At 36.6% G+C, this 26305-nt stretch overlaps 1 protein-coding gene across 1 annotated transcript; it reads left to right on the top strand.

The window, feature by feature from the left end:
- Nucleotides 1–431: 431 nt before the first annotated feature.
- On the top strand, nt 432–23743 carry CRISP1 (cysteine rich secretory protein 1). Its single transcript, XM_039225348.1, is given in 7 exon segments — nt 432–497; nt 6733–6861; nt 11493–11583; nt 12210–12358; nt 15283–15380; nt 18133–18221; nt 23616–23743. Coding segments are annotated over 7 exon segments (750 nt in total).
- The last annotated feature ends 2562 nt before the right edge of the window (nt 23744–26305 follow it).

The following is a 26305-nucleotide window of genomic DNA, read 5'->3' on the forward strand; positions in this document are numbered from 1 at the left end:
TCTCTTCTGTAGTCAAAGTTAGTAATGGGTGGGTCCAGTCTTTCTCATGATCCATCACTGACATGGATACCCTCTTCCACATTTAAGTTCCCTAATAAGCTCACAAAGATAGTCCAGGATAATCTCCTTACTTTAAAGTCAGCTGATTAGCAATTTGAATTCCATCTGCTACCTTAATTCACTTTTGTCATATAATGGAATATATTCAAAGGTTCAGGGGATTAAGACATCAAATCTATCATGCTTCAAATCACAATTCTGTTCTCCTCTGTTGGGTCCAGTGACTAACATATTCAACTCTTTCTGATCCTACAGGTCTCTTTCTGCAGAAAATGCAAATATATTGCATAAGTGGTTTGAAAAAAAAGGCTTATTATAACACATTATTCCAGGAGTTGACAATAACCTAAATTTATGTTTTCTTTTCAGGGATGACAATGAAACACTTCTTGTATTTGGCTGCCGCTGCTGGTTTCCTGCCTATTTTCATTATAAGAGTATGTGAGGATTATCTGTTTCATAATTACTTTCCAGTAATAAGAGCTCCTCCTGAAGAACTCATTTTGTAATAGACTTTGATGTGAGGATGCTACGCCCATTACTCACCTCTGTCTCACCATAGGCTCTAATGGGCAAGTACCATTCTTAATTTCATATTGCAGGGAAAAGAACAAAAGCATAAGGAGGTGAAATCATGTGACCAGGGAAGTGGCAGAGACTGAAAGTAAACCTAAGCAGTTTGGTTCCATGGGCTCATGCCAATTTCATTTAGAACCCCTCTGAGAATGTAGAGCATATAACTTACCCATGCATTTCTATGACTAAATGGGAAAAAATATTGTTTGGAGTTTTTTAACCCAGGAAAAGTATTTCAATATCCAATTGAACTATCTGATTTGTGACTACAACAGAAATTAAACACATCAAAATTAAACATAAAATGAAAAGTGTGAACATCAAGGAGAGAAGTGTGAGGGACTATAAGCAATGGAGTCAATATATAAGGTATGCATCTTACTAGTTATTAAAGACAATAACTTCAACAATTACAAAATCAAAACAAAACATTCAACGGTATAAAGAATAAGACCTTGGTATTTTATGATCACCCAATAATATGTATCTCTAGCCTCAATGATATTTTAAAAATTACATTTTGTAACATACCCAAAATATTTTTATGATGAGCACACATATGAGTGATTTTTATCATTTCATGTACTAGATAGAAGTCAAGAGTGGAAAGCATTTAATTTTATAAATGAAAAAACGTATAAACATCATACTATTGGGGTGCTGATTTGGGTCTTATTATTTACACCTCCTCCACAAAGAGAAACCAGGCAGAGTTCTTGTCTAATACTCAGTAATGCTCCAGTAAGTTGGAAGTAGAATTTAAAGAAGAGTTCTCCTTCCTTCTCTTTGATTATCTTCTCATTTTACCTTCCCAGTGTGGAGGGGGGATCTTCACACTTCAAAGTATGGAAAACCTAAGCACAGCCTCCATCAGAGGGAAGAAAGAAAGGCAGCAAGAAAGCTACCTTTGCCTTTAAAACATAGTTATCCTAGGTTGGTCTAGTCTAGGTCACGAGGTCATTTAGGTCATGTTCTAGGAGACCACCTGGCCCAGGCTGCCATGTGAAAGAAGGAATCAGCATCACAGTTAAAAGCCCAGATCAAAAAGTAGGTAAGTAGAACCCCTTACCGCCAAGGGAACCAGGACCTAGTCCATTTAGTGACCAAGAATACAAAGGAAAAATATGAAAGGATTGAAAGCATTGATAAAACAACATGTATACATTTGATAGATAATTATTAGAATATTTGCATGTAATTTTACAGAAAATTTGCTCAGAAAATTAAGGCTTAAGAAACTTTTTAGGTTTATTTATTTATTTTGAGAGACAGAGTGACAGAGAGAGAGCATAGGGGAGGGACAGGAGACAAGGAGAGAGAGAATCCCAAGCAAGTTCTACCCTGACAGTGCAGAGCCTGACTCAAACTCACCAACAGTGAGATCATGACCTGAGTCAAAATCAAGACTAAGATGCTTAATTGACTGAGCAACCCAGGTGCTCCAAGGCTTAAGAATTTTAAATGAAAACAACAACATAAAACAAATTAAGCCCCAAACACAAATTCATTACATAAAAATTAAACATTAAGCCTAGTTGAAGTAAATAACAAATTGTTCTCTGCCAGCACAAATAAACAGTATGATATATTCTCTTTTTAGATTCTAAGTAGAGACCAAATAGACTAACTACCAGGCTTGAATCTTACTTTAAACTCCCCTTCACTGTTAGAGTTTATTGAGATAGTAGACATCTACTTGGGCAGAAATGATTTTTTACTGAGATATAAAGTTTTCTGTGAGAATCTATTAGATGTTACACAAAAAGATCTTTTAAGGAAAAGTACAGGGAATTGTGATCAGGTAAGAAGGAGATTTGATCTGGCCTGAGGTAATTAGAGACTTCTTTTATAATGAGGCCATGGTAGACCTGAGATCTGAAGAGTAAACTGGCATCACTTAGTAGAGCAAGCCAAAAGGGAATACGAACAACAAGACAGGTTTGGACAAATATTCTGAAGCAGAACAGAACCTGACACATTACAATAATTGAAAGAAAATCACTGAGAACAAAGCAGATAAAATGTAGGGAATTATGTCTTAAATAGAGGCTGAGAAGTCAGCAAGATCTTCAAAAGCTTTGTAAAAGATTTTGTTTTTCATTCTAAAAAATTGTTGAATGACTTAACAAGAAAGAGATTCCATTGTGTTAGTGTTATGAAATATTTACTCTGGTGGATGCCTGGGGAATGGATTGTGAAAGACTGGATAGAGGAGTTGGAAGGAGAGTGTAGAGGTGATGGGGTGTATTTGGAGGCTGGGAGCCCAGTACGAGGCCAGGCTGTAGCCATAATCAGTCCGGGTGAGGAAAGGGAAGTCTGAGAGGTAGGAGATAAATGAAGAGAATGTGCCATCCCTTATAGGGAGCAAAAGACTATTTCTACACTGAGAGCTTAGTCAGAGGAGTTAGCCGCCAATAGATCAAGTAGAATGAAGACATTAAAAGAATATTGAACTTACAAATTAAGCTTGTTGGTGACCTTAATAGGAGTTGTTTCAAAACAAATTATCTCGACTTCAGAATTACTGGCATTTTGTATGGAATAATTCTTTGTTAGGGAAGTCTGTCCTGAGCCTTTCAGGAAAATCAGCAATATCACTGACCTCTACCTACAAAATGGCAGAGTACTCACCCCAACCCAGTCATGACAACCAGAAATTTCTCCAGACATTGTTTAATGCCTGGGAAAGGAAGAGGGGCTTGAGACAGGGTATATTACTTCTAGTATAGAGCCTTTGTTTTAGTGGAATAAATAGGGGAAGGGTGAATGCATACTATATTACTGGAGGGTGGGAAATTACAGACAGCCAGTATAGGCAACATTTTCAGAAATTGTGATAAGGAAGGAAGGAAAGCAAAAAGTACAGCAGTTGAGTGGATAAGTGGAATAAATGTAAAGTTTATTTGTTTAAGTTACAAGCAACATGATCATGAGTAAATGCCAGTGGGAAGGACCAAGACAAAAGAATGGTTGAAAGATAATGAGTAATGTGAGATTTGAAGAATGATCTTTATATCTCCGATGATTAATGAGATTAAGTACATTTTCATATACCCCATTGGCTATTTATAAGTCTTTTTTGGGAAAAAAATGTTTAGGTCCTTTGTGTATTTTTAAATCAGGTTATTGGTTTTAGTTTTGCTATTGGGTATATGAGTTTCTTATATATTTTGGATATTAACCCCTTGTCAGGTATATAGCTTAAATATTTTCTCCCACTCATTAAGTTTCCTTTTCATTTTGTTTATTGTTTCCTTTGCTGTGCAGAAGCTTTTTAACTTGATATAATCTCACTTGTTTATTTTTTTTCTTTTATTGTCTCTGCTTGCCAAGACCAATGTCAAAGAAATTTATACTATGTTTTGTTCCAGGAGTTTTATGATATCAGGTCTCACTTAAATCTTTAATCCATCTTGAGTTGATTTTTATGTATGGTATAACATAAGGATCTAATTTCATTCTTTTGCATGTGGATATCCAGTTTTAAATTTGCCAGGAGGGTAAGTCTTACATTACATGTTTTTACAATAGATACAAAATGATGATAATAGTTATAATAAAGTGGGCAGGCAGAAACCTTGAGAGGTGATTGTTATGTACGGTCTTTGTTTTTTTGTTTATTTATGGTCTTGATGGTTTCACAATGGTATACTTAACCAAACTCTTTTGAGTTGCATACATTAAACGTGTACAAGCTGTTACATGTCATTTATACCTCAATAAAATAGTTAAAAAACAACAAGAAGAAGAAAGAATGACCTATTCAGTAGTACCACAAAGTATAAGGGGGAAGGATGAGAGCAGATCCAGGCAGGTAGACTGCCCAAGAGAAGCTAAAATAGCTGTCATTAGATACCATCTCTTTACTGCGGAAACTAGGATGTATCACAATCTACTGAGATAAGTAAATGTCATTGAGGGGTTGGGCACAAGTTCTACAATAACATTATGGAACAAGACAAAGTGAGTTAACCAGGTAACTTAGTAGAATTGATGAGAAAAATTAACGAACAATTTGAGATTAGACATCCTGGTTTGCGATGATACCAATATCTGTCATTTTGTGGGATATTTTTCTGCCATTGCTCATCTGACTCCATGCAGGCAGAGAAATTTTTGGTCCTATCCAAAGTGGGGGGTGTTCCTAAATGGTGATAGGCAGGCAGAGGATTTGATATTTTAGCAAGAGAGTTGTTGAAATAGGACTACATGAATAGAAAAGAAAGAAAATTCAAGAGAGGAGAAATAGAGAAAATGAAGAATGAGCTAGATGACTAGGGTATGTTGAAAACAGAGTGATTGACCTTAGCACCTGGAAGACCAGGCCCTCCTTATCAGGCAGGGTAAAGTTTGACCAGGTGATTTGGGAGTGATTATGAGATATAGATTGTGATCATCATGGTGAAGATTAAAGACACTTGGAGGAGAAGTTCAAGAGGAGGAAGAATTCAAGGGGCCTGAGATATCAGGTGGTTGAAGTCATCCATGTGAATGCTGAAGTCCCTTGAGCTGACTGCGGAAATTGGGGTGGACAGGATGAATTTGTTTTGGGAGACCCAATTTCTGCAAATGAGAGGAAGTAACAGGAAAACTGTCACAGGAGAGCAAATGTCCAGTGTTGAGGTGGTGGAGCATTATGTCATGAGTTTCAGTGGAGCAGAGTTCAGAGGAGCAAGGAAAGTTTTGTCCTGGAAATGGTAAAGGGATTCAGGGGGGTTCCCCACCTCTCCTGCAGTGTAGACCAGAGCCACCTGTAGTATAAAGGAAAATAGCACCACACGAATGTGTTTTTGAGCAAAGGATGTCCACAGGGGACAGTCTCTAGAGGCGCCTTCCAGATTCCATATCTTTGCCTTTTCCCAACACCCATTTTATGTTGGCATAAAGCACATGACAATAACTACTCTATTAGAGTATGGTATGGTGTTGGGTCTCATCCATTGAGAGACTCTGTTGATAGCCCTGTGGTAGCTGAGGAATAAATAGATATTATCCAAATTATAGTACATAGATTTTGCCACTTTTTTAAACAAAAGATATGAGTGCATGTGATACATAACACACTTTATAGTGTTTATAGTATCGTGTTTATAGTATAGCATAGTATAGTATAGCATAACACACTTTATATATTCTTTATAGCAGTTAATACTCACCTAAAATATTATTTTAATTTAAAAAACAAGTTTATTTATTTATTTTGAGAGAGAGAGAAAGAGAGAGTGCATGAGTGGGGTAGAGTGGTAGAGAGAGGGGAAGAGAGAGAATCCCAAACAGGCCCCATGCTGTCAGCACAGAGCCAGACACCATCCTCAATCCCAAAAACCGTGAGATCAGTCATGACCTGAGCTACATCAGGAGCTAAAGGCTTAACTGACTAAGCCTCCCTGGTGCCCTAATGCTAACACAAAATACTAAGTCCATTTAGTTTTCTTCTTAGCCGAAGGATAAAAGGTAAACAGATTAAAAGAACAGTCAGGAATTCTAAATTGTAGCTCATTTGCATTCTATTTTATATGTACACATACAGATGTAAATATTAATGCTTTTTTCATATGCATTAGATAAAAATGTAGAATCTGAGTTGAAGACACTGGAGGATTTGTATTCAATAATGAAACTCTTAGATTAGACACATCCTTAAGATTATATTCAAGTGCAAGTGGCTTATTTGGGAAACAAAGAATACATTTACAGTAAACGGGGTGGGGAAGGAGCCAAGGAAGGGAAGTCAGTCAGTAAAGGTGTGATGTCAAGATACCTTTCACTGTGGTTCATATTGCTTGATAAAAGGTGATTAAACATGGCCCGAAGTACCAATCATAAAATGGAAAAAAAAAAAAGGAATCACAGAACATTCAGAGCATTATGCTATAGATTTATATAATGTCAGATGACATTCAGAAACCCACAGAACCAGAAATGGAAACTAATCTCCTGAGCTAGTGTACGTTTTTAAATGCTGTAGATCGTGCTTTATTTATATTGAATAAACCACAAATTCGTATTGGTATAGGTCTGCCAGTGATATACTGGCATGGTATACAAGACGATTACACATAGAAGTGACACTAACTAATAGCTTTCTGGTAACAGGCAAAACCTGCTCCAGTTCCGTACAACACACTCCTCACTGAATTGGCAACTGTCCAAGAAGAAATCGTTACTGTACATAACAGCCTCAGGAGAGGGGTAATTCCATCAGCCAGCAACATGCTGAAGATGGTAAGATTAATTAAACAGCAGCTACAGTGTTGTCAGTCATAGTAATAGTGTTTACTTGGTTTTTATTTAAGTTCTATTCATCTTCAATATACTAAAAGTTTGGTCTTTCCATGCAAAACTTTGACCTAGCAGCAAAAGAAACAGAGGCACAGAGGAGGTAAGTAACTTTCCTCAAATCAGTTATTTTTTGTTTGTTTCTTTTTTATTTAAAAATTTTTAATGTTTATTTATTTTTAACAGATAAAGACAGAGCATGAGTAGGGGAAGGGCAGAAGGAGAGGAAGACACGATTGGAAGCAGGCTACAGATTCTGAGCTGTCAGCCCAGAGCCCAACCAGGGGCTTAAACTCAGGAACCATGAGATCGTGACCTGAACCTAAGTCAGACGCTTAATCCACTGAGCCATACAGGCATCCCTGTTTGTTTTTCAATGTTTAGTTATTTATTTTGAGAAAGAGAGCATGTGTGGGTAGGGCAGAGAGAGAAAGAGAGAGAGAGAGAGAGACAGAGAGAGAGAGAGAGAGAATCCCAAGCAGGCTCCACATTGTCAGCATGGAGCCTCATGGGGAGCTCGAACTCACAAACCATGAGATCATTATCTGAGCCAAGATCAAGAGTCAGACACTTAACCAACTGAAGTTGGGCACCCAGGTGCCCTTTCCCACAATCATACAGTTATTAAATGACAGAGCATCTATTCCAACTTAGACAGTCTAGCTCTATTCATAATATACCCAGGAATAGTGCTTCATAAACTTGGGTGTTCTAAGAATTACTTGAAGACCTCGGTAAAGCACAGATTCCTGGGCTCTGCTGTCTGAGATCCTGGTGTGGGGAAGCCTGGGGTAGAGACAACTACAAGCTCCCAGCTGAAGCTGACGCTGCCAGCCAGGATCATCTGCATAGTGAGCTGTAAGGGAGAGAGGCGTTTCCTAACTCTTCCTTGGGCAGCAGCTCAGAGGCTAGACCCTCACCTGAGACTCAAGATGTCCAGGTTCTAAGTCAGGGGGTGCTGCCAGATAAACAAATACAGACAAATCGATTTCCCAGTTCCCTTGCATCCCTTAAAAGAGAAGACAAATTGTCTTTGCACTATAAACCTGCTGTGTGAGCAGATTAGGTGCTATAAAACAAATCAAATTGGGAGCAGTCTCAGATGTACCAGGTGATTCGCCTTGTGTTCGTTATCTCCTAGAGATGTCCCTCTGGCTTTTGGGCAATCTTATCCTGGTTCCTTTAGCCCTGGACAGGCCTAAAGTACAAGGGTTAGAAACAGTGCAGGCCCTGGAGGGTGATTCTTTTTTCTTTTTAATTTTTTTTAAATCGTTTATTTATTTTTGAGACAGAGAGAGACAAAGCACAAGTGGGGGAGGGGCAGAGAGAGAGGGAGACAAGGGAGACACAGGCTCCAGGCTCTGAGCCCGAGACAGGGCTCGAACCCACGAACTGTGAGATCATAACCTGAGCCAAGGTTGGATGCTCAACTGACCAAGCCCCCCATGAGCCCCTGGAGGGTGATTCTAAAGGAAAACTTTCTCATGCAAAAGACAAAGGTTGGAAAATAAGTGAATTAAAAAATGAGTTTGAAATTCATCTCTTGGTCATTTTATAATCGAGAGTGTTATTCAAACAAAACAGTAAGAACCAGTAGCTACCATAGGCAGTCATGCATTGTGAGTGTTGTAGCTGACATGTCTATTGGGCTTACTGTTGACAGGCACTCTTTTAGAGGCTTATTACATTAACTCATTTTTTCAAGTTTATTTATTTTGTGAGAGAGGGAGAGCACAGGGGAAGGTCAGAGAGAGAGGGAGAGAGAAAATCTCAAGTAGGCTCCACACTGCCAGCATAGATCCCAATACAGGGCTCGAACATAAGAACTGCAAGATCATGACCCGAGCCAAAATCTAGAGTTGGACACATAATGGACTGAATCACCTGGGTGCCCCAAACTGAATCATATTTTAAAGGGAATATGGGAGTTGATTTGTTCCATAAACAATGCATAGGGCATGGATGGAAAGGAACTGATAGAGTTATAGCAGGGCTGAAGAGCCAGTCACAACTGCCAGGCAAAGGTTTTCCTAAAAGGAAAAGCTTTCATACATAAGGTTAGAAACTAATTAAATGGAATCAGGTATTAAGGACATAGCTTTGGTGCAACAACCATAACTACTTGTGATTTTAAGTCATAGATCTATCACCCAAAAAGGAGTAACTTTTTTTAAGTTTATTTTGAGAAAGAGAGAATGAGAGAGAGAGAGGGAGAGAGAGAGAGAGAGAGAGAGCGAGTATGAGCAGGGAGACGCAGACAGAGAAGAGAGAGAATTCCAAGCAGGTTCTGTGCTATCAGCAGAGAGCCCAATGCAGGGCTCAAACCCATGAACTGTGAGATCATGACCTCAGGTGAAATCAAGAGTCAGACACTTGACCAACTGAGCCACCCAGGTGCCTCCGTCCAAAAGGAGTATCTTACTGACATTAATCATAGGTAATATCCTAGAGAGATTCTGCAAAGAGGTCTGAACCACACACTGTATGTAATGAATGTTTCAGATAGATATACGACAAGATAAGCATACTCAGAGGAATATTAGCATGCTGGAGGTTTGTTGGAGAACAATCTCCAGAATGGCACCTACCTAAGGAGGTAGAGAGAGAAACAGCATTGGGCATATAGGAGAGCTGGGTTGTGACAATGTCATGACAGAGGTTTCAGCTAATTCTTCAGGAAGCTGTACAGCTAGGACAGCCCTTCTGAGTTGTCCTGAGTTGGAGGGAGGTGGCCTGGTATTTACAAGTGCCCCCATCTACCAGTTGTTGGGTATGAACTACTTCAGGGAAGTGGTTTTGCTCCTGGATGAGGACAATTTTTCGAAAGGACAGCCAAGAGAGCTGTCAGTGGACGGGACTCCCAGCTTACAAAGAAATAAGTACTTTAGTACAGAAAACGACCTGCTAGTGCATCACAGCATGCACAGCAAGTGACTCATTGTAAATTAGCCAGATAAGTTCTAGTCCTAACCACTTGGTAACCTGATCATAGTAGGCAAGATTACTAGTTCATGCAATGATGATATTCCCTCTGCCAGGAGATCCTGTGACTTAATGGGATGTGTTGTGCCATCTCTGCTCCCTCAGTTAAAATGTATCCACTACTAAAATACAACTTTTGTTGCATGAAACAATCAAAGCCTACAAAACTGTGTTTTTACTTGGAGCCTAATGAGTTACTTAATTCATCTCAGGATGTAGTAAATTCCCTCAACCTGAAAGGCAATTCTATGAAACTAACACAGATGGAAGCACACACAGTTAAACTTCTTTGCCACCAGGAAAAATATTGAAATTCTGTCAGGTGTCGCCCAAAATTGCTTCTAAAGAGTAAGTGAATGATTTATGTCAAAGCCTATATTACAAAATAAAGTCTACAACTTTGCTTGATAATGTGTTGCATGAAGATATTGACACAGTCTTTAAAGTGAATGTACACTGTGTGAGGATCAAAGAGTGTGAGGGAAAATGTTTGTCACAGAGTCCTATTACTTACTGGTGATATAGACTTTCTGCCTTTCCACTTACATGGAGATGCACCTGACAAAATGCTTCAACTCAGCACAGTGGACACACATTAAGAGTTAAGAGCACACACTCTGAATATAGATAACCTGTATCCTACTTCTTTTGTTGGTTCCTTATTGATTGTGTCATCCTGAGAAATTATGCAACATCTCTATGCCTCATTTTCCCCATTTGTAAAACAGAGATAATAATAGTGCTTCCTTTGTAGAGTTGCCATGAGCCAAAAGAAGAGAATATACATACAGAATTGGTAACAGATCCTGGCATGTAGTATTAGCTACTATTTTTATTATCTTTTGTCATTTTAGATGGAAATGTGTGACAGTGTACATAGCCATCATTTATTTACTGAGCACATAACACAAGATTTGTCATATCACAATTGTATTGCATGAATTATTATAATAAACCTTTAGAACAAGCTATTAGGCAAGAATGAGAGTCACAAGAATGAGAGGAAGAAGCAGGTTCAAAGAGTTAAATAATGTTTCTGAGACAAAACTACTAATAAATAACAGAATGGAGGGGCGCCTGGGTGGCTCAGCTAGTTAGGTGTCTGACTTCAGCTCAGGTCATGAACTCTTGGTTCATGGGTTTGAGTACTGTGTCAGGCTCTGCGCTGACAGCTCAGAATCTGAAGCCTGTTTCAGATTCCGTGTCTCCCTCTTTCTCCCTGCTCCTCCTTTGCTTGCATTCTCTCTCTTTTTCTCTCTCTCTCAAAAATAAATAAACTTAAAAAGAAGAGAATGGAATTCTAAACCTGATCTGTTTTACCGAAAGCATTTACTTAAACTCTCATACTTCTGAGAGAGAAATGCTACATCTGAGCATTACTACCAAATTTTGATTTTGTAAATTCAAGGACTAAAGTAGTAAGCTGAAAGTTTTGTTGTCCTTTACTAACCAGAACATTTAATAACATTGTCTAAATTGTTAGCTTGCACAGTTGAGGATATTGCTAGCCTTGAATTTCTAGAAACAATAAACTAAAATATTATCATGGAAATGCCAATAAGGTCAAGCACTCATATTTTACTCTTCCACTGTAGGATTGGAGTGAGGAAGCAGCACAAAATGCCAGAATGTTGTCAACGCAGTGTGAATTAAGAAAGAGCAATGCACTTATGAGGCGAATTACAAGTAGGTACATGTCTCCATGTCCCTGCTCGAGCTTGAATAAAGACCCTTGTGTGCTTGCATTGGAGGCTCCTTGGTGGTCTTTGGGGTTCTTGCGATCTGGGCATAACAGAAACTTTCATATTTACAGATTATTGGCATCTTTGCCTAATATTGTTGACCTGTGAATTAACAATATGAGTCTCAGAGAAAGATAGATAACTCCTGAATACCATGTTTGATCAAGAACCCACATCACAAGTAGATGACTAAATGAGCAAATGTTTATTCCATGGTCCTTGCATAATGAATACCTGTGGGTAGCTGTTTGCAAGTCATTGGCCCTGTTCCAACCCATAGGCTTCTTGGATTGGTTTCACCCCTCTCCATCAGCTTGGAGACTGAAATGTCGAGCTGATCTCCAAGCTTACACATCATCGCCTACTGTCAACTTCTCACCAAACCTAAGTACCACAAATTCACTCATCGGTGGGAAAGATGATTGCCAGCAGTGATACAGCTGAGTCTGCTTTCTTTTATAAGACCTTGCTTGGATGATAAGAGAAACATTTGTAAAATGGAAGTAAGGAAAGTGTTCTTAGATTTCTGAGTTTCAAAGAGTATGACACAGACTTTTTTCTCCCTTTCAGATACTTTTTGTGGAGAAAATATGCATTTGACACCTTATCCTATCTCATGGTCAAATGTAATTGAAACCTGGTACAATGAATCTAAATATTTTAACTATTGAGAATGGACTTCAACGGATGATGTCATAACGGTTGAGCATTATACTCAGGTAACCTACAGACTTGCAAATATACACATTGCTTAAATGACTATAAACATGTATGGAATACAGGTGACTGAGAAAATCATTCTACCCTTTTCTTCAAACTTACATTTGACCCACTGAGTTCCTGTTGTCATTTGGAACACAAGGAAACGTGATTCCCTCAATAGCTAGGTGGCTTGGAGAAGCTGCTTAACTGCTTAGTCTCCATTTTAATACAATTGATTTTCTGGAAATTAACAAAATCATAAAATGTCAATGTAACTTATAAATTACATTTCTAATATTTGTAGGAAACAAAAATAATAGTACCTTACAATAAGAGAATCCTCTTCTTTCTTGTTTATTTTTATTGTGGAAAAATTATATGTATATATACATATATAATATTATTTTATACACACTTATCATTATGTATACATACATATATAACATATAATAATTATTTATATTGCATATATCTGTATACATTTATAAAATTTTCCATTTTAGTCACTTTTAAATTAGAAACATTAATGTTCAGCAGCATCAACTGCATTCAAATTGTTAGGCAGCAATCACCACCATACAATTTCAGAACTTTTCATCTTCCCAAACTAAAACTCTGCACCCTCTAAACAGCAACTTCCCACTTCCCCCCTCCCCAGCCTCTGGCAATCTCCATTCTACTTTATGTACCTATGGATTTGATTACTCAAGGTACCTCATATGACTAGATTCATACAAATTTTGTCCTTTTGTGTCTGCCTTATTTCACTGAGCATTATCTCCTCATTTGATGTTCATCCATGTTGTAGCATGTCTCAAAATCTTATTCCTTTTTAAGGCTGAATAATATTTCATCATCTCTGCTTACTTCCTGTTTTTTATCCATTCATCCGCTGATGGGTATTGAGGTTGTTTCCACATTTTGGTTGTTGAAAATAATACTACTATGAACATTGGAGTGGCAAGTATCTGTCCATATATCAATTCTTTTGAGTATGTACTCAGAAGTGGAGTTGCTGGATAATATGGTAATTCTATGATTGTTTGAGGAACTGGCCTACTGTCTTCCATAACAACTGCATTATTTCACATGCCCAGCAACAATGAAATTTCTGGTTTCTCACATCCACACTGTATTGGTCTGCTTGGGCTGCCCTTACAAAATATGACAGGCTGGATGGATTAAATAACAGAAACTATTTTCTCAGAGTTCTGGAGGCTGGAAGTCTGTCAACTTCTGCAGCCTAGTACGTTTCTGTGAGAGCTCTCTTCCCGTCTTCACTATGTCCTTGCATGGATTTCCTTTCCTTTCTTCTGCTTATGCTGAGAGAGAGAGAGAGAGAGAGAGAGAGAGAGAGAACAATAAACAAAGCTAGCACTCTAGTGCCTTTTCTTGTAAGGACACAAATCCTATCAGATCATGGTTCCACACTTACAACTTGTAAATTAATTCCTTAAAAATTTCGTCTCTAATTAAAGGTGCTGGGTTAAATCTGGTTGTTTGGGCTTTTGTTGCTGAGCTGTAAGAGTTCTTTATATATTCTAGGTATCTATCCTTTATCAGGTATATGATTTGCAAATATTAATTCCTAATACACTGACTGCCTTTTCACTATGATGATAGTGTCCTATAATGCACAAAGGTTTTTAATTTTGGTAAAGTCTGATTTATCTATTCTTTCCTCTTCTGTCTGTGCTCTTAGTGTCACAGCTGAGAAATCACTGCCAAATTCAATATCATGAGGTTTTGTCTTTATGTTTCCTTCTAAGAGTTTTTTGTGATTTTGGCTCTTACATCTTGATCCATTTTGAGTTAGTTTTTTATATGGTGTAAGGTATAGTCTAACTTCATTTGTTTGTGAGTGTATATCCAGCTTTTCCCACTTTATTTGTCCTCCTTGAATGGTCTTGGCACCCTTGTTGAAAATCCTAGAACAGAAGATCTATATCTGGAGGCTCTATTTTATTTCATAGGTTTATCTGTCTATTGTTATGCCAGTATCACTATTTGTAGTGGTATTGGCAAGTATAAGACTTCCAGATTTGTTCTGCTTTTTCAAGACTATCTGCCTATTTAAAATCATGGACTTAGTCACTTATGGGTAGCAATGCAGAGATTCTAAATAAAAGGTTAGCAAGTAGCATTCTTATATTAAGATTGATACCCTTGGACAGAAAGGGTATGTGTTAGAAATCCAAGAATGTGATAACATTAGACTACTTATTCACATAGTTTACGTTATCCATCAGAGGATAATAATAAAATGGTCATTCAGAGAGCTAAAACTCTGACAAATTTGTAACATCAATTCCTAACTTCTATTTCCTTCAGATAAAGGTAGACTAGACCCACTATTTATATCACAAGACCAATAGTTTCATCATATTCAGATACTAACTTAATATTTCCTATTCCAAACACTTAAAAATTTTATTGTTCAATTCCCACTATACACCTATTATGTAGAATATAGTATTATTATATCTCATATTACAAATTTAAAAATTTCAAGATAAAATTCAAACTGGTAAACTTCCATAAAACCAGGAAGTGGTAGAGATAGAATTTGAACTTGAGTCATTTTGCTTCAAAGGTTAATTCATAACTTTACACCATTCCTTTTTCCTGATAATTAAGTAAATTTCGTCCCATGCTTTTATTTTTATATAACTACCAAGCAGACTTCATCATGTTATCTGATTTTCCATACAGATTTGATTAGGGAATGAGCCAGGATTGGAGATGGTCACTAAGTGAGCATGTATATGTATGTTATCCAGATACATGGAAATGTTTCCATTTCTATGACTTCCTAATAAGTCATGTTCAAAGCTTCCTTAAAGCAAGCATGTTTATTTTAAACTATCAATAACAATATTCATATTGTAATATTTAGCAAAACATCAAATTATTAATTAAAAACCTCTCTTTATCTTTACAGGTTGTTTGGGCCACTTCTTACCTCATTGGCTGTGGAATATCATCATGCCACCAAAGAAAGACAACTCAATACCTCTATGTTTGTCACTATTGTCATGAGTATGTATTATACAGCTTTGTTTCACATAGCCTTTAGAAATATATCCTCCTTACATAATCCATTTTCTCAAACATCACAAAAGAAAACTAAAATATTCATTTCAGTTAAGCAGAACTTTAGGGATAAAATGTCATTTAGCCAATACTTAAACCATCACACACATACATCACAACCCACACATGTATTTTTATTTATATCATATTTATTTTATCTTATTTTTTAATTTTTTTAAATGTTTTATTTATTTCTGAGAGAGAGGCAGTGTGAGCAGGGGAGGATCAGAGAGAGAGGGAGATACAGAATCCAAGCCAGGCTCCAGGCTCTGAGCTGTCAGCACAGAGCCCGACACGGGGCTCGAACCCAGGAACTATGAGATCATGACCTGATCTGAAGTCTGACGCTTAACTGACTGAGCCACCCAGGCGCCCCAATCATATTTATTTTAAAGTTTATTTACTTATTTTGAGAGAGACTAGGGGTGGGGGGAGGGATTAGAGAGAGAGAGCACAAGTGGGAGGGGGCAAAAGGAAAGGGAGTGAGAAAGAATCCCAAATAGGCCCCTCACTGTCAGTGCAGAGACTGATACCAGGCTCAGACTCACAAAATGTGCGATCATGGACCTGAGCTGAAATCAAGAGTCAGATCCTTAACTGACTGAATCCCCTAGGTGCCCTGATATCATATTTTTAAAATGAATTTATATCTCATTAATAGAACATCCAAATTCAAAGCTATTACCAATAGTCTTGCTATGTGTTGTTGATTAGCATAAGCAAAGAAACAATATTACTTCAGCAATTCAAGAGTGTATTTAGAATGCAAGGGCAGAATCATAGTCGAATATCAAGAGTGAACAAACAAAAATTGAAGTGTTCTCATGGTTAGCTTCTTAGTCTAACTATTGGTATATGTCTTTTCTTAAGAAATTAAATTTACATGTTGTCATAGTGCAACAATTCCTACAAGAGATAAACTGATTGTTTCAGTGAGGGGCAGGTGGACTCCTTTGCCCTATCAACTGTGGTAATAGAGCAAGATCAGTTTAAGACAATGATTGCAGAAGCCCACAGGGACAAACTGTATGGTTACAGTGGTAATAATGAGAAATTAGAGATTGTTCAAAACTAGATATATTCCCCCAATAGTTTACCATAAATATTGTTTACATGATGTTTAACTGGTATCCCCCATTTGTATTGTAAAATAAAAGATATTCAATATGAGTCAGCAAAAATTATTTATCTGATAATATGCTACCATATTCATAGTCTAACTGAGGTATCCAATATCAATATAGATTTAATAGAGATATTCATATGATAGCTCTATAGGAGTTATTTTATGGTCTTATCATTTCTTGATTTCAGTAGGTAATATTTGTTATGATTTTATCTATGTAATTAGTATTGAAGACAGTAAGATCTCTTTACATCTACAACACATTAATTGTACTAAATCTTTGCTGGGGCTGGTGGTCTCTAGGGAACTTCTGACAATGCACAGAAGTAAAACATACGGAGCTAAGGTAGGAGAACTTTCTATGGCAAATATTAGTCCAAACTGTCTGACAAAATCCCTTCCTGAATTGAATAATAAGTTTCTTTTATAAAGTGAAATTTAGGGCGCCTGGGTGGCTTAGTCGGTTAAGCGTCCGACTTTCGCTTAGGTCATGATCTCGCGGTTAGTGGGTTCGAGCCCCGCGTCGGGCTCTGTGCTGACTGCCAGCTCAGAGCCTGGAGCCTGTTTCAGTCTGTGACTCCTCTCTCTCTGACCCTCCCCCTGCTCATGCTGTCTTTCTCTCTCTCTCCTGGAAATAAATAAAAATCTTTAAAAAAATAAATAAATGAATAAATAAATAAATAAATAAATAAATAAATAAAAATAAAGTGAAATTTAGGGGTACTTGGCTGGCTCAGTTGGTAGAGCATGAGACTCTTGACCTCAGGGTCATAAGTTCAAGCACCACATTGGGAATAAAGCTTACTTAAAAGGCGAGGGGGGAGGATAAAGTGAAATTCTCACAATTCAGATATCAAATGGAATATCAAATAGAATGCTGAGCAGTTACTTTATTTTTCAAGCATATTAAGTAAGAATCGGCTATCATCCACGTTATTTTCTTAGATATCTGCAAGTAAGACAGTCTTCTCTGAATTTCATATTAGCTTAGACCTAGAAATTCTCATCTACACTGCTTCCCCCAACTCTGCCACTTTAGATTTAGCCGTTTTAAGGGACTTTCATCTTTTCCAAAGCTCCCTGTGTTTCTACACAAGACAATAACATGTATCAACTTTCTCATGACATTGTGCAAGTTGAAGTTAGAACATCTCCAATTAGACTCACTTAAAATTTTCTTAACATCCCCTTGTACATGACTATTTACCAAGTCCTTATAGTATAAATAAAGAAAAATGACCAATTATAAGTGATTCTAAAGCTCTTCTGCTTTTTAAGACTTGACTGTTCATAAATCCCAATCCTGTCAGAACTTGACTGCCCAAATAGGTGCAAGTTGTCTCAAAAACATTATTGGGACCCCACAGCCTCCTGTTATACATTCAAAAAGATAAATTGTCATCATTGTAAATCTAGAAATCTTAAACCAATCTTAAATATTATCATCATTAGCTAATAGTGGTTTTCAAAAATTGTTTTCAAAGTGTATTATAAAAATTAAGTAAACTTTTCTATGCATTGTTCAAACATCAGTTTTATTGCATCAGCTTTTTTCTTTATTCTGTTTTTAAGGGGAAATGATCTTAACAAAAATGATGAACCTTATAACGAGGGAACTCCATGTGCAGACTGTCCAAATGACTGTGAAAATAAACTTTGCAGTAAGTTTTACATTCAGTTTGCTTAATGTAGACTGTTGACCCAGGAGCTATGTTTCCTTAAAATTAAGCATTTGACAATATTGCACTTACTATCACTTTTTTCTGAACCATCCCACAGGAAAGGTCAATATTCCCAAAGATCACTCTCCCAGAGTGATCAAGAAGATGATTGATTACATCTATCAGAATGGAAATTAGAATGTCTAGGCCTAAACTCAAGTTTCTACCCTAAAGTTAATGACCCTAATAGGGGAACCCTGGATAAAATGTAAATAGAAGTATAAATTTTTCTGTGTTCTATAAAAAAGATTTGGGTTCTCTCATTGCAGCCTTGGAATTAGAGATACTCTTTCAGGATACCAACTTTCTCAGTTTTCTTGCCACTCCATAACTCCCCTACCTACTGGCCACTTATTAGGGCAGGTAATTTCATACTGGGTGATCCTTATTCTTTCATGTTTCTACTGACACATCAGAAGATATTAGAAGATGGTCACACTATCCCCTTAAAATACTTCCTTTTCTTTTTTTAAAAATTTTAAGTGCCTATTTATCTTTTTTTGAGACAGAGAGACAGAGTGTGAGCAAGGGGAGGCGCAGAGAGAGAGAGAGAGTAAGACAGAGAATCTGAAACAGGATCCAGGCTCTAGCTGTTAGCACAGAGCCTGATGTGGGCTTGAACTCTTGAATCATGAGATCATGACCAGAGACTAAGTAGGCCACTTAACCAACTGAGCCACCCAGGTGCCCTATTTCCTTTTATTTCTTAAATAAACCATACCTATAATGTGGTATTAACTAAATGGTGTCCAATTAGATGACAAAAGTTCCTTTAGATGCTAAATTCCTTTTTCTAGAGCCTCCTGGAAACAGTTCCTTAATCCCTGAGGATAATGTTGATAAAATAATCTTCAATAAGTTTGTAGAGAAATAACTAACCTAGAAAAAAAAACCTTTTAACTTCATACTTGGAAGGCCAGAAGACTTATTTTCCTACACCTGCCCAAGTTATTCTGTTCACTTTTATTTTTTTTGGTTAATTTATATAAAGAGAGAGAGTGTGTGAGAAGGGGAGGGACAGAGAGAGGGAGAGAATCCCAAGCAGGCTCTGCACTGTCAGCAGAGTCTGACATGGGGCTCGAACTCACAAACCATGAGATCATGACCTAAGCTGAAACCAAGAGTCAGATGCTTAACTAACTGAGCCACACAGGTGCCCCTGTTCACTTTTAAATTAAGAAAAATGGATTCTCTTTCTCTTTCTCAAATTCCCTCTCTCTCAATATAGATAGATAGATGATAGATAGATAGATAGATAGATAGATAGACAGATAGATATTCTTTTTCTCATTTTCCTTTATTCTTTCTCTTTCTTCCTTTTTCTCTCACTTTCAACTTGACTTTTTACACCACATTTCTGAAAAGTAATGTTGTTTGAGAAAGATAAAATATCTACTAATTATCTATGTTGGGTGAATGGGTACATTTTTTAAATCCAAAATATAAAAGCAATGTCTATAATGGTATAGAAAGTATAATAGAAGTAAAATGAGAATAAGAGAAAGAAAGTATTACTCAAGAAGATTAAATCTATGACATAGAAGATGCATATCTTAAACCCTTTGCTCACCTACAAATGCAGGAGAAGATGAGAAATATTGAAGAAAGATACATATCTAAGATTGGGCCACACTGAGATGAAAATAAGCCTAAAAATATAAAGACCTAGGTATGTAGGTATAATCAGCTTAGTGTAATTCAAAAAATTTTATAAAAGCAAAATTCACAGTTATAAAATAAGGAAGTTATATAAATTAATATAATGTATATTATATAATAGCAGTAAAAGCAGTTGGTTCTAAGAGGGAAATTCATAACAATAAATACCTATATTAACAACAGCTAAAAAATAGCTCAAAACAACTTCACTTTATTCCTCAGCCACAGAAAGAACAAACTAAGCTCAAAGTTAGTAGAAGGAAGAAAATAATAAAAATCAGGGTGGAAATAAATAAAATAGAGACTAAAAAGACAATGGAAAGTATCAACAAAAGAGTTGTTTTATTAAAGATAACACAGAAACATCTGTAGCGTTGTCACACTTACAAAGAGGAGAAGGAGAAGGAGGAGGAGGAGCAGAAGAAGAAGAAGAAGAAGAAGAAGAAGAAGAAGAAGAAGAAGAAGGAGTAGGAGGAGGAGGAGGAGGAGGAGGGGGAGCGGGAGGGGGAGGGAGAGAAGAAGAAGGGGGAGGAGGAGAAAGAAAAGAAAATAGAGGACTCAAGTAATTAAAATTAGAAATTAAAGAAGAGACATTACAACTGATACCACACAAAAAGCCATAAGAATGCTATGAACAACTGTATGGCAATAAACTGAACAACTAATTTGAAGAAATGGATAAATTCCTAGAAGCATGCAATGTACAAAGACTAAATTATGAATAAATAAACATGATCTCACCAAGGTTGAATAATAGAATAATTGTATTCTATGAACATAATTATATTCTACGAATAAGTAGAAACTCTGAACACAGTACTAGAAAAGAGATTGAATCAATAATAAAAAACTTCCCAACTAAGAAAAGCCAGAGACCAGATGTCTTTACCAGTGAATTCTACCAAACATTTAAAGAATTAATACCAATACTTCTGAAACTCTTCCAAAAAATAAAAAATAAAGGAACACTTTCAAACTCATTTTATGAGGCCACCATTACCATGATACTACTATCAGACAAGGACACTGTAGTAAAAAAATAAAAATAGGACAATATATCTGATGAACATACATGCAAATATCTCAACAAAAGTTAGCAAAGCAATTGCAACAATACACTGAAAATATCATACACCAATTAAGTAGAGTTTATTCTATGGATACAAGAATGGCTCACCATCCACAAATCAAACAAAGTGATATACCACACCAAAAAATGAAGAATAAAAATCATATAGCCATCTCATAGAGGTACCAAAAGTATTTGACAAAATTTGACATTCTTTTGTGATAAAAACTCTCAAGTTGGATATACAGGATATACCTCAACATTATAAAGGCCAGATATGACAAGCCCACAAAAACTATCTTGCTCAGTGGTGAAAAGTAGAAAGTTTTTCCTATAAGACCATGAATAAGAGAAGAATGATTACTCTTACCACTTTAATTCAACATAGTACTGGAAGTCCTAACCAGAGTAATTAGGCAAGAAAAGAAATGCAAATAATTAAAATCAGAAAGGAGGAAGTTAAACCGTCTCTATTTGCAGATGACGTGACAGTATATATAGAAAACCGGAAAGACTCCACCAGAAAACTGTTGGGGTTAATAAATGAATTCAGTAAAATTGCAGAATAAAAAATCAATATACAAAAATCAGTTGTTTTAAGTACATTACCAACAAACTATCAGAAAAAGAGATTTAAGAAAACAATACTAGTTTTAATTGCATCAAAAAGAATAAAACACCTAAGAATAAATACAATCAAGGAGATGAAAGATCTACATGTTAAAAATTTTAAGACATTGATGAAAAATATTGAGGAAGGTACAAATAAGTGGAAATATATTCCATGTTCATGGATTAGAAGAATTAATATTTTTAAATTTTTTTCATACTACCCAAAGCTACCTACAAATTCAGTGCAATCCCTATCAAAATCCCAATGGTATTTTTTTTAAGTTTATTTATTTATTTTGAGAGAGAGAATGAGAGAGAGAGAGAGAGAGAAAGAGAGAGAGAGAGAACACACATAAGCACAGGGCAGGGTGGGGAAGGGGCACAGAGAGGAAGAGAGAGAATCCCAAGCAGGCTCCTCAACACTGTCAGCACAGAGCTGGATGTGGGGCTCGAACTCACAAACTATGAGATCATGACCTGAGCCAAAATGTATCACATAACCAACTAAGCCACATAACCCTCCAATGGTATTTTTCATAGAATTGGAACAAATAATCCTAAAACTTGTATGGAACCACAAAAGACTCCAACTAGCCAAAGCAATCTTGAGAAAGAAGAATAAAGCTAGTGGTATCACACTCCCTGATTTTAAACTATATTACAAAGCTACATATAGTAATCAGAACAGTATAGTATTAGTATAAAAACTGACACAGAGATGAATACAACAAAATGGAAAACCCAGAAATAAACCAACCCATATATGGTCAATGACCAAAAAAGCCAAATACTACAAAGGGAAAAGATAGACTTTTCAGTAAATGGTGCTGGGAATAGTAAGAAAAGAATGAAACAAGACCCATGTACTACACTGCACACAAAAATCAAGTCAAATGGATTAAAGATTTGAATAAGACCTGAAACCATAAAGCTCCTAGAAGAAAACATGAAGGCAAACTCCTTAACATCAATCTTGGTGATGATTGTTTGGACTTGACACTGAAAGCAAAAGTAACAAAAGCAAAAATAAAGAGGTGGGACTGCATCAAACTAAAAAGCTTCTGCACAGCAAGGAAAACCATCAATAAAATGAAAAGACAACCTACTGAATGGGAGAAAAGACTTGCAAATTGTATGTTTGATAAGAAGTTAACCTCCAAAATATATAAAGAACTTAGAAAGCTGAATTTAAAAAATCCAATTAAAACATTGATAGAGGAACTAAATTGACATTTTTCAAAAGATATCCATATGGCCAACAAATACATGGGAAAAAGTGTTTAACATCACTGATCATCAGGGAAATGCAGGAATATACCGCATACCTGTTAAAATGGCTCTCAGCAAAAAGACAAGAGATAATAACTGTTGGCAAGGGTGTGGCAAAAAATAAAACCCATAAACCCTTGTGTGATGTTAAAAGGAATGTAAATGGGTGCAGTCACTATGGGAAATGGCATGGAGGCTCCTGAAAATATTAAAAAGTATACTTATCATATGATCTAGCAATTCTATTTCTGGATATTTATCTGAAAGAAAACAAAAACATTAACTCAAAAAGATATTTACACTTCTTTGTTCATTGAAGTATTACTTACAATAGCTAAGGCATGGAAGCAACCTAAGTGTCCATTGACAGATGAATGGATAGAGAAAAAAATGGTGTGTGTGTGTGTGTGTGTGTGTGTGTACTATGTATACTGCTCAGCTGTAAAATAAATGGAAATCTTATCATTTATGACAACATGGACAGATCTTGAAGGCAAATTCTAAGCAAATTAAGTCAGATATAAAAAGACATTACTATATGATCTCACTTATATGTGGAATCTAGTAAAACTAAACTCAGATACAGAGAAAGGTTGGTGATTTTCAGGGATATTGGGGGTGTGGGATGTGGAGAACTACATTTATGTCTTTGAGAAGTTTATCTCTTTCTTCAGCGATGGTGAATTTTTGAGATAATATTGTATAAACATGCTTTGTCCTTCCAGCCAACCCCTGCATCTACTATGATGAATACAATAATTGTGAGGCATATATATATGGTTCTGGATGCAGTCACCAGGCGGTTCAATATTTCTGCAAAGCTAGTTGTCTGTGTGACACGGAGATAAAATAATATTTGTTATTTGCAACTATAATGTGCGGTTGGAGAAATCATCAATGCTACCGACTCCTGTCCTGATCCAACACTGTTTTAAACTTCCTTACTGCAGAAATGAAGTGTCTAGCTCAACATTTGCCCCACATTTAAATCCTGTGACTTGTAGTTCCCATGTTGACAACATTCCACTAATGGTATAACTGACCCCCTTGACAATAACCTTTGACAGACGAGGGTCTATCAACTCCTTCCCCTCCTTTCCCATGTCCCCAGCCTCCTTGATGTCTGTCTTTCCTGCCCAACTAACATGCACTGTAATTCCTTATATCTTAACTTCCATTGTAAATTGATGATTAAAATAATCCACAAAGCAATCAAAGAGTCCAGTCTTATTACTTGCAAGGCAAATTGCTTAATTGGAGGTGATTTAAATGTGTCATTACTTCATATCTACATGCATTTGCGAAGCTGGGGATGAATTGTTTTCCTTAATTTAACAAAATATATATTAGGCACTGGTTACATATATAACACATGTATAGAGGATATTGTCTCCCTTATATCAAATGAAGACATAAATATTAGTGAATCTGAACACTAAAGAAATCTAGTGAAGTGTGTGACCACACAGAGATCCCAATACATGGTATTTTGTTTTCAGGGTTTTTTCCCATAGGTATGCTCTTTCTTGCTAGAAGCTGATATAAAAAGCAGATTCCCTAGGTTTTTATCATTGGTCATATCATGTATAAGAAAGAGGCAGTAGAAACCAAGTTTTACTTTGAGGATGAGAATCATTGGTGTGACCCCAGATTAACTCCATATGCTCTAAGGTAATGTGACACGAATTATAATGCAACTTTTTGAATGCTTCCCAACATCACTCCCATAACCAGAGCTTATCAGGAGTTTTGTGCACATGGCAACACACACATGGAAAGAAATCTCATGGTCAGTTCAGAGTCACTCTCAGGAAGCATCATGATTGGACTCAAGGGCTGGAACACACTGTTCCCTAAAAATATGTGTGTGTGCACACGTGTGTTGTGTGTGTGTCTGTGAGTATGTGTATGTATTACTAATGCATGTCCACAAGACCTGTGAAGCAAAGACCGTAAAGAACAGCATTAAGGACAAGTCTGATTAGGTTGTCAGGTTCACAGTGGAGAGCAATTGGGCACAAAAATGGTTCCAGATTACAGGGAAACCTAAAGAAAAGTCAGACAGAAGGCTTTTATTTGATGCCATGAGCAAAGATAACACACCCCTGATTCTCAATTATAAGAACTCTACGACAAAAATTAGGCTCTATGTAGTTTTGTATAGGGACTTGTATAATAGAATGATCCAAGATGTGCAGAATGACAACTGGTTCAAATTAGGGATCATTGTGAATTTTCAAAATGTTCTCAAGGCTTAAGCAGTTGAAACAGCATTGTCATAATCATGTTTTCTCTAACAGGCAAGGGGATCAATGATCCCTCACCGGTGAGAGCACAGAGATCCCTAGACAGTTCAGGGATCATATATCCTGAACCGCTGAATAATAGCGGGGATGTGGTATGTCTCCTATTCTTGTAACTCTCTCAATTTTCCCAGTATATTATGCTTGAAAACTTTCCAAAGGAAAAAAAAATCCATTAAGTGTGGATGAAAGTAGAATGAACCTTAGAAAACATATTTAACCCACTTCCTGTTTCTGAGGTTAATGGTAACTACTATCTTCTCATCAATTTCTCTTTAAATCTTACATACAAAATTTTAAACTGGGATTAAGTATACCTACAGAATACTATGTACTTGTATGTGCAAACACTACTGTTTTTAAATTTTTAAAAGCAATCTCAACTAGTGCCTTGATATGCAGGGTGCTTTTTTTTTTTCACATTATTCCTTATAGTTCCATTCTTCACCATTTAACTAATACATTTAGCAAACAAACAAACAAACAAAAAACCCTTATTACTCAAATAAGAAACATTGATTAAGTGATTATTTTACACTTTTAATGGAAAATTTTGTTATATAAAGCAAGGGGATGGGCATCTGGTTGGCTCAGTCTGTTAAACGACCAACTCTTGATTTCAGCTAAGTCATGATCTCACAGTCAGGAGATAGAGCCCTACGTCTGGCTCAGCACTGGGGCCTGGAGCCCGTGTGAGATTCTCTCTCTCCTTCTCTTTACCCCTTTCCCCCTCTCTCTCAAAATAAACAAATAAATTTTAAAATGAGTTAAAGCAAGGGGAAACAAAAAAAAAAATCCACAAATATAGTTAGAGAACTCATCACCCCTCTCTCAAAAATTGCTACAACATAAAGACAAATGATCAGAGTTGATATGCAGGACTTAATACTATCAACTACTAGACTCATTTGGCATTTATTGAACATCTAACCAAATCAGCAGAAAACATGAAGCCACTTTGATATGCAGGAACTTAAGAAGACTGAGCTACACTCCCCATAATGGTCATTCTTATGAATTTCTGGTTATTTGGGGCCATGAAAGAGATTCTTGTAGCAGATTTGTAGGTGGAAATGAAGTGGAAGCCATTTTGTAGCTTTTGGATGTTGCTG

Source organism: Hyaena hyaena, unplaced genomic scaffold (genome assembly GCF_003009895.1).
Source record: "Hyaena hyaena isolate Hyena2069 unplaced genomic scaffold, ASM300989v1 scaffold_2064, whole genome shotgun sequence".
Classification (NCBI taxonomy): Eukaryota; Metazoa; Chordata; class Mammalia; order Carnivora; family Hyaenidae; genus Hyaena; species Hyaena hyaena.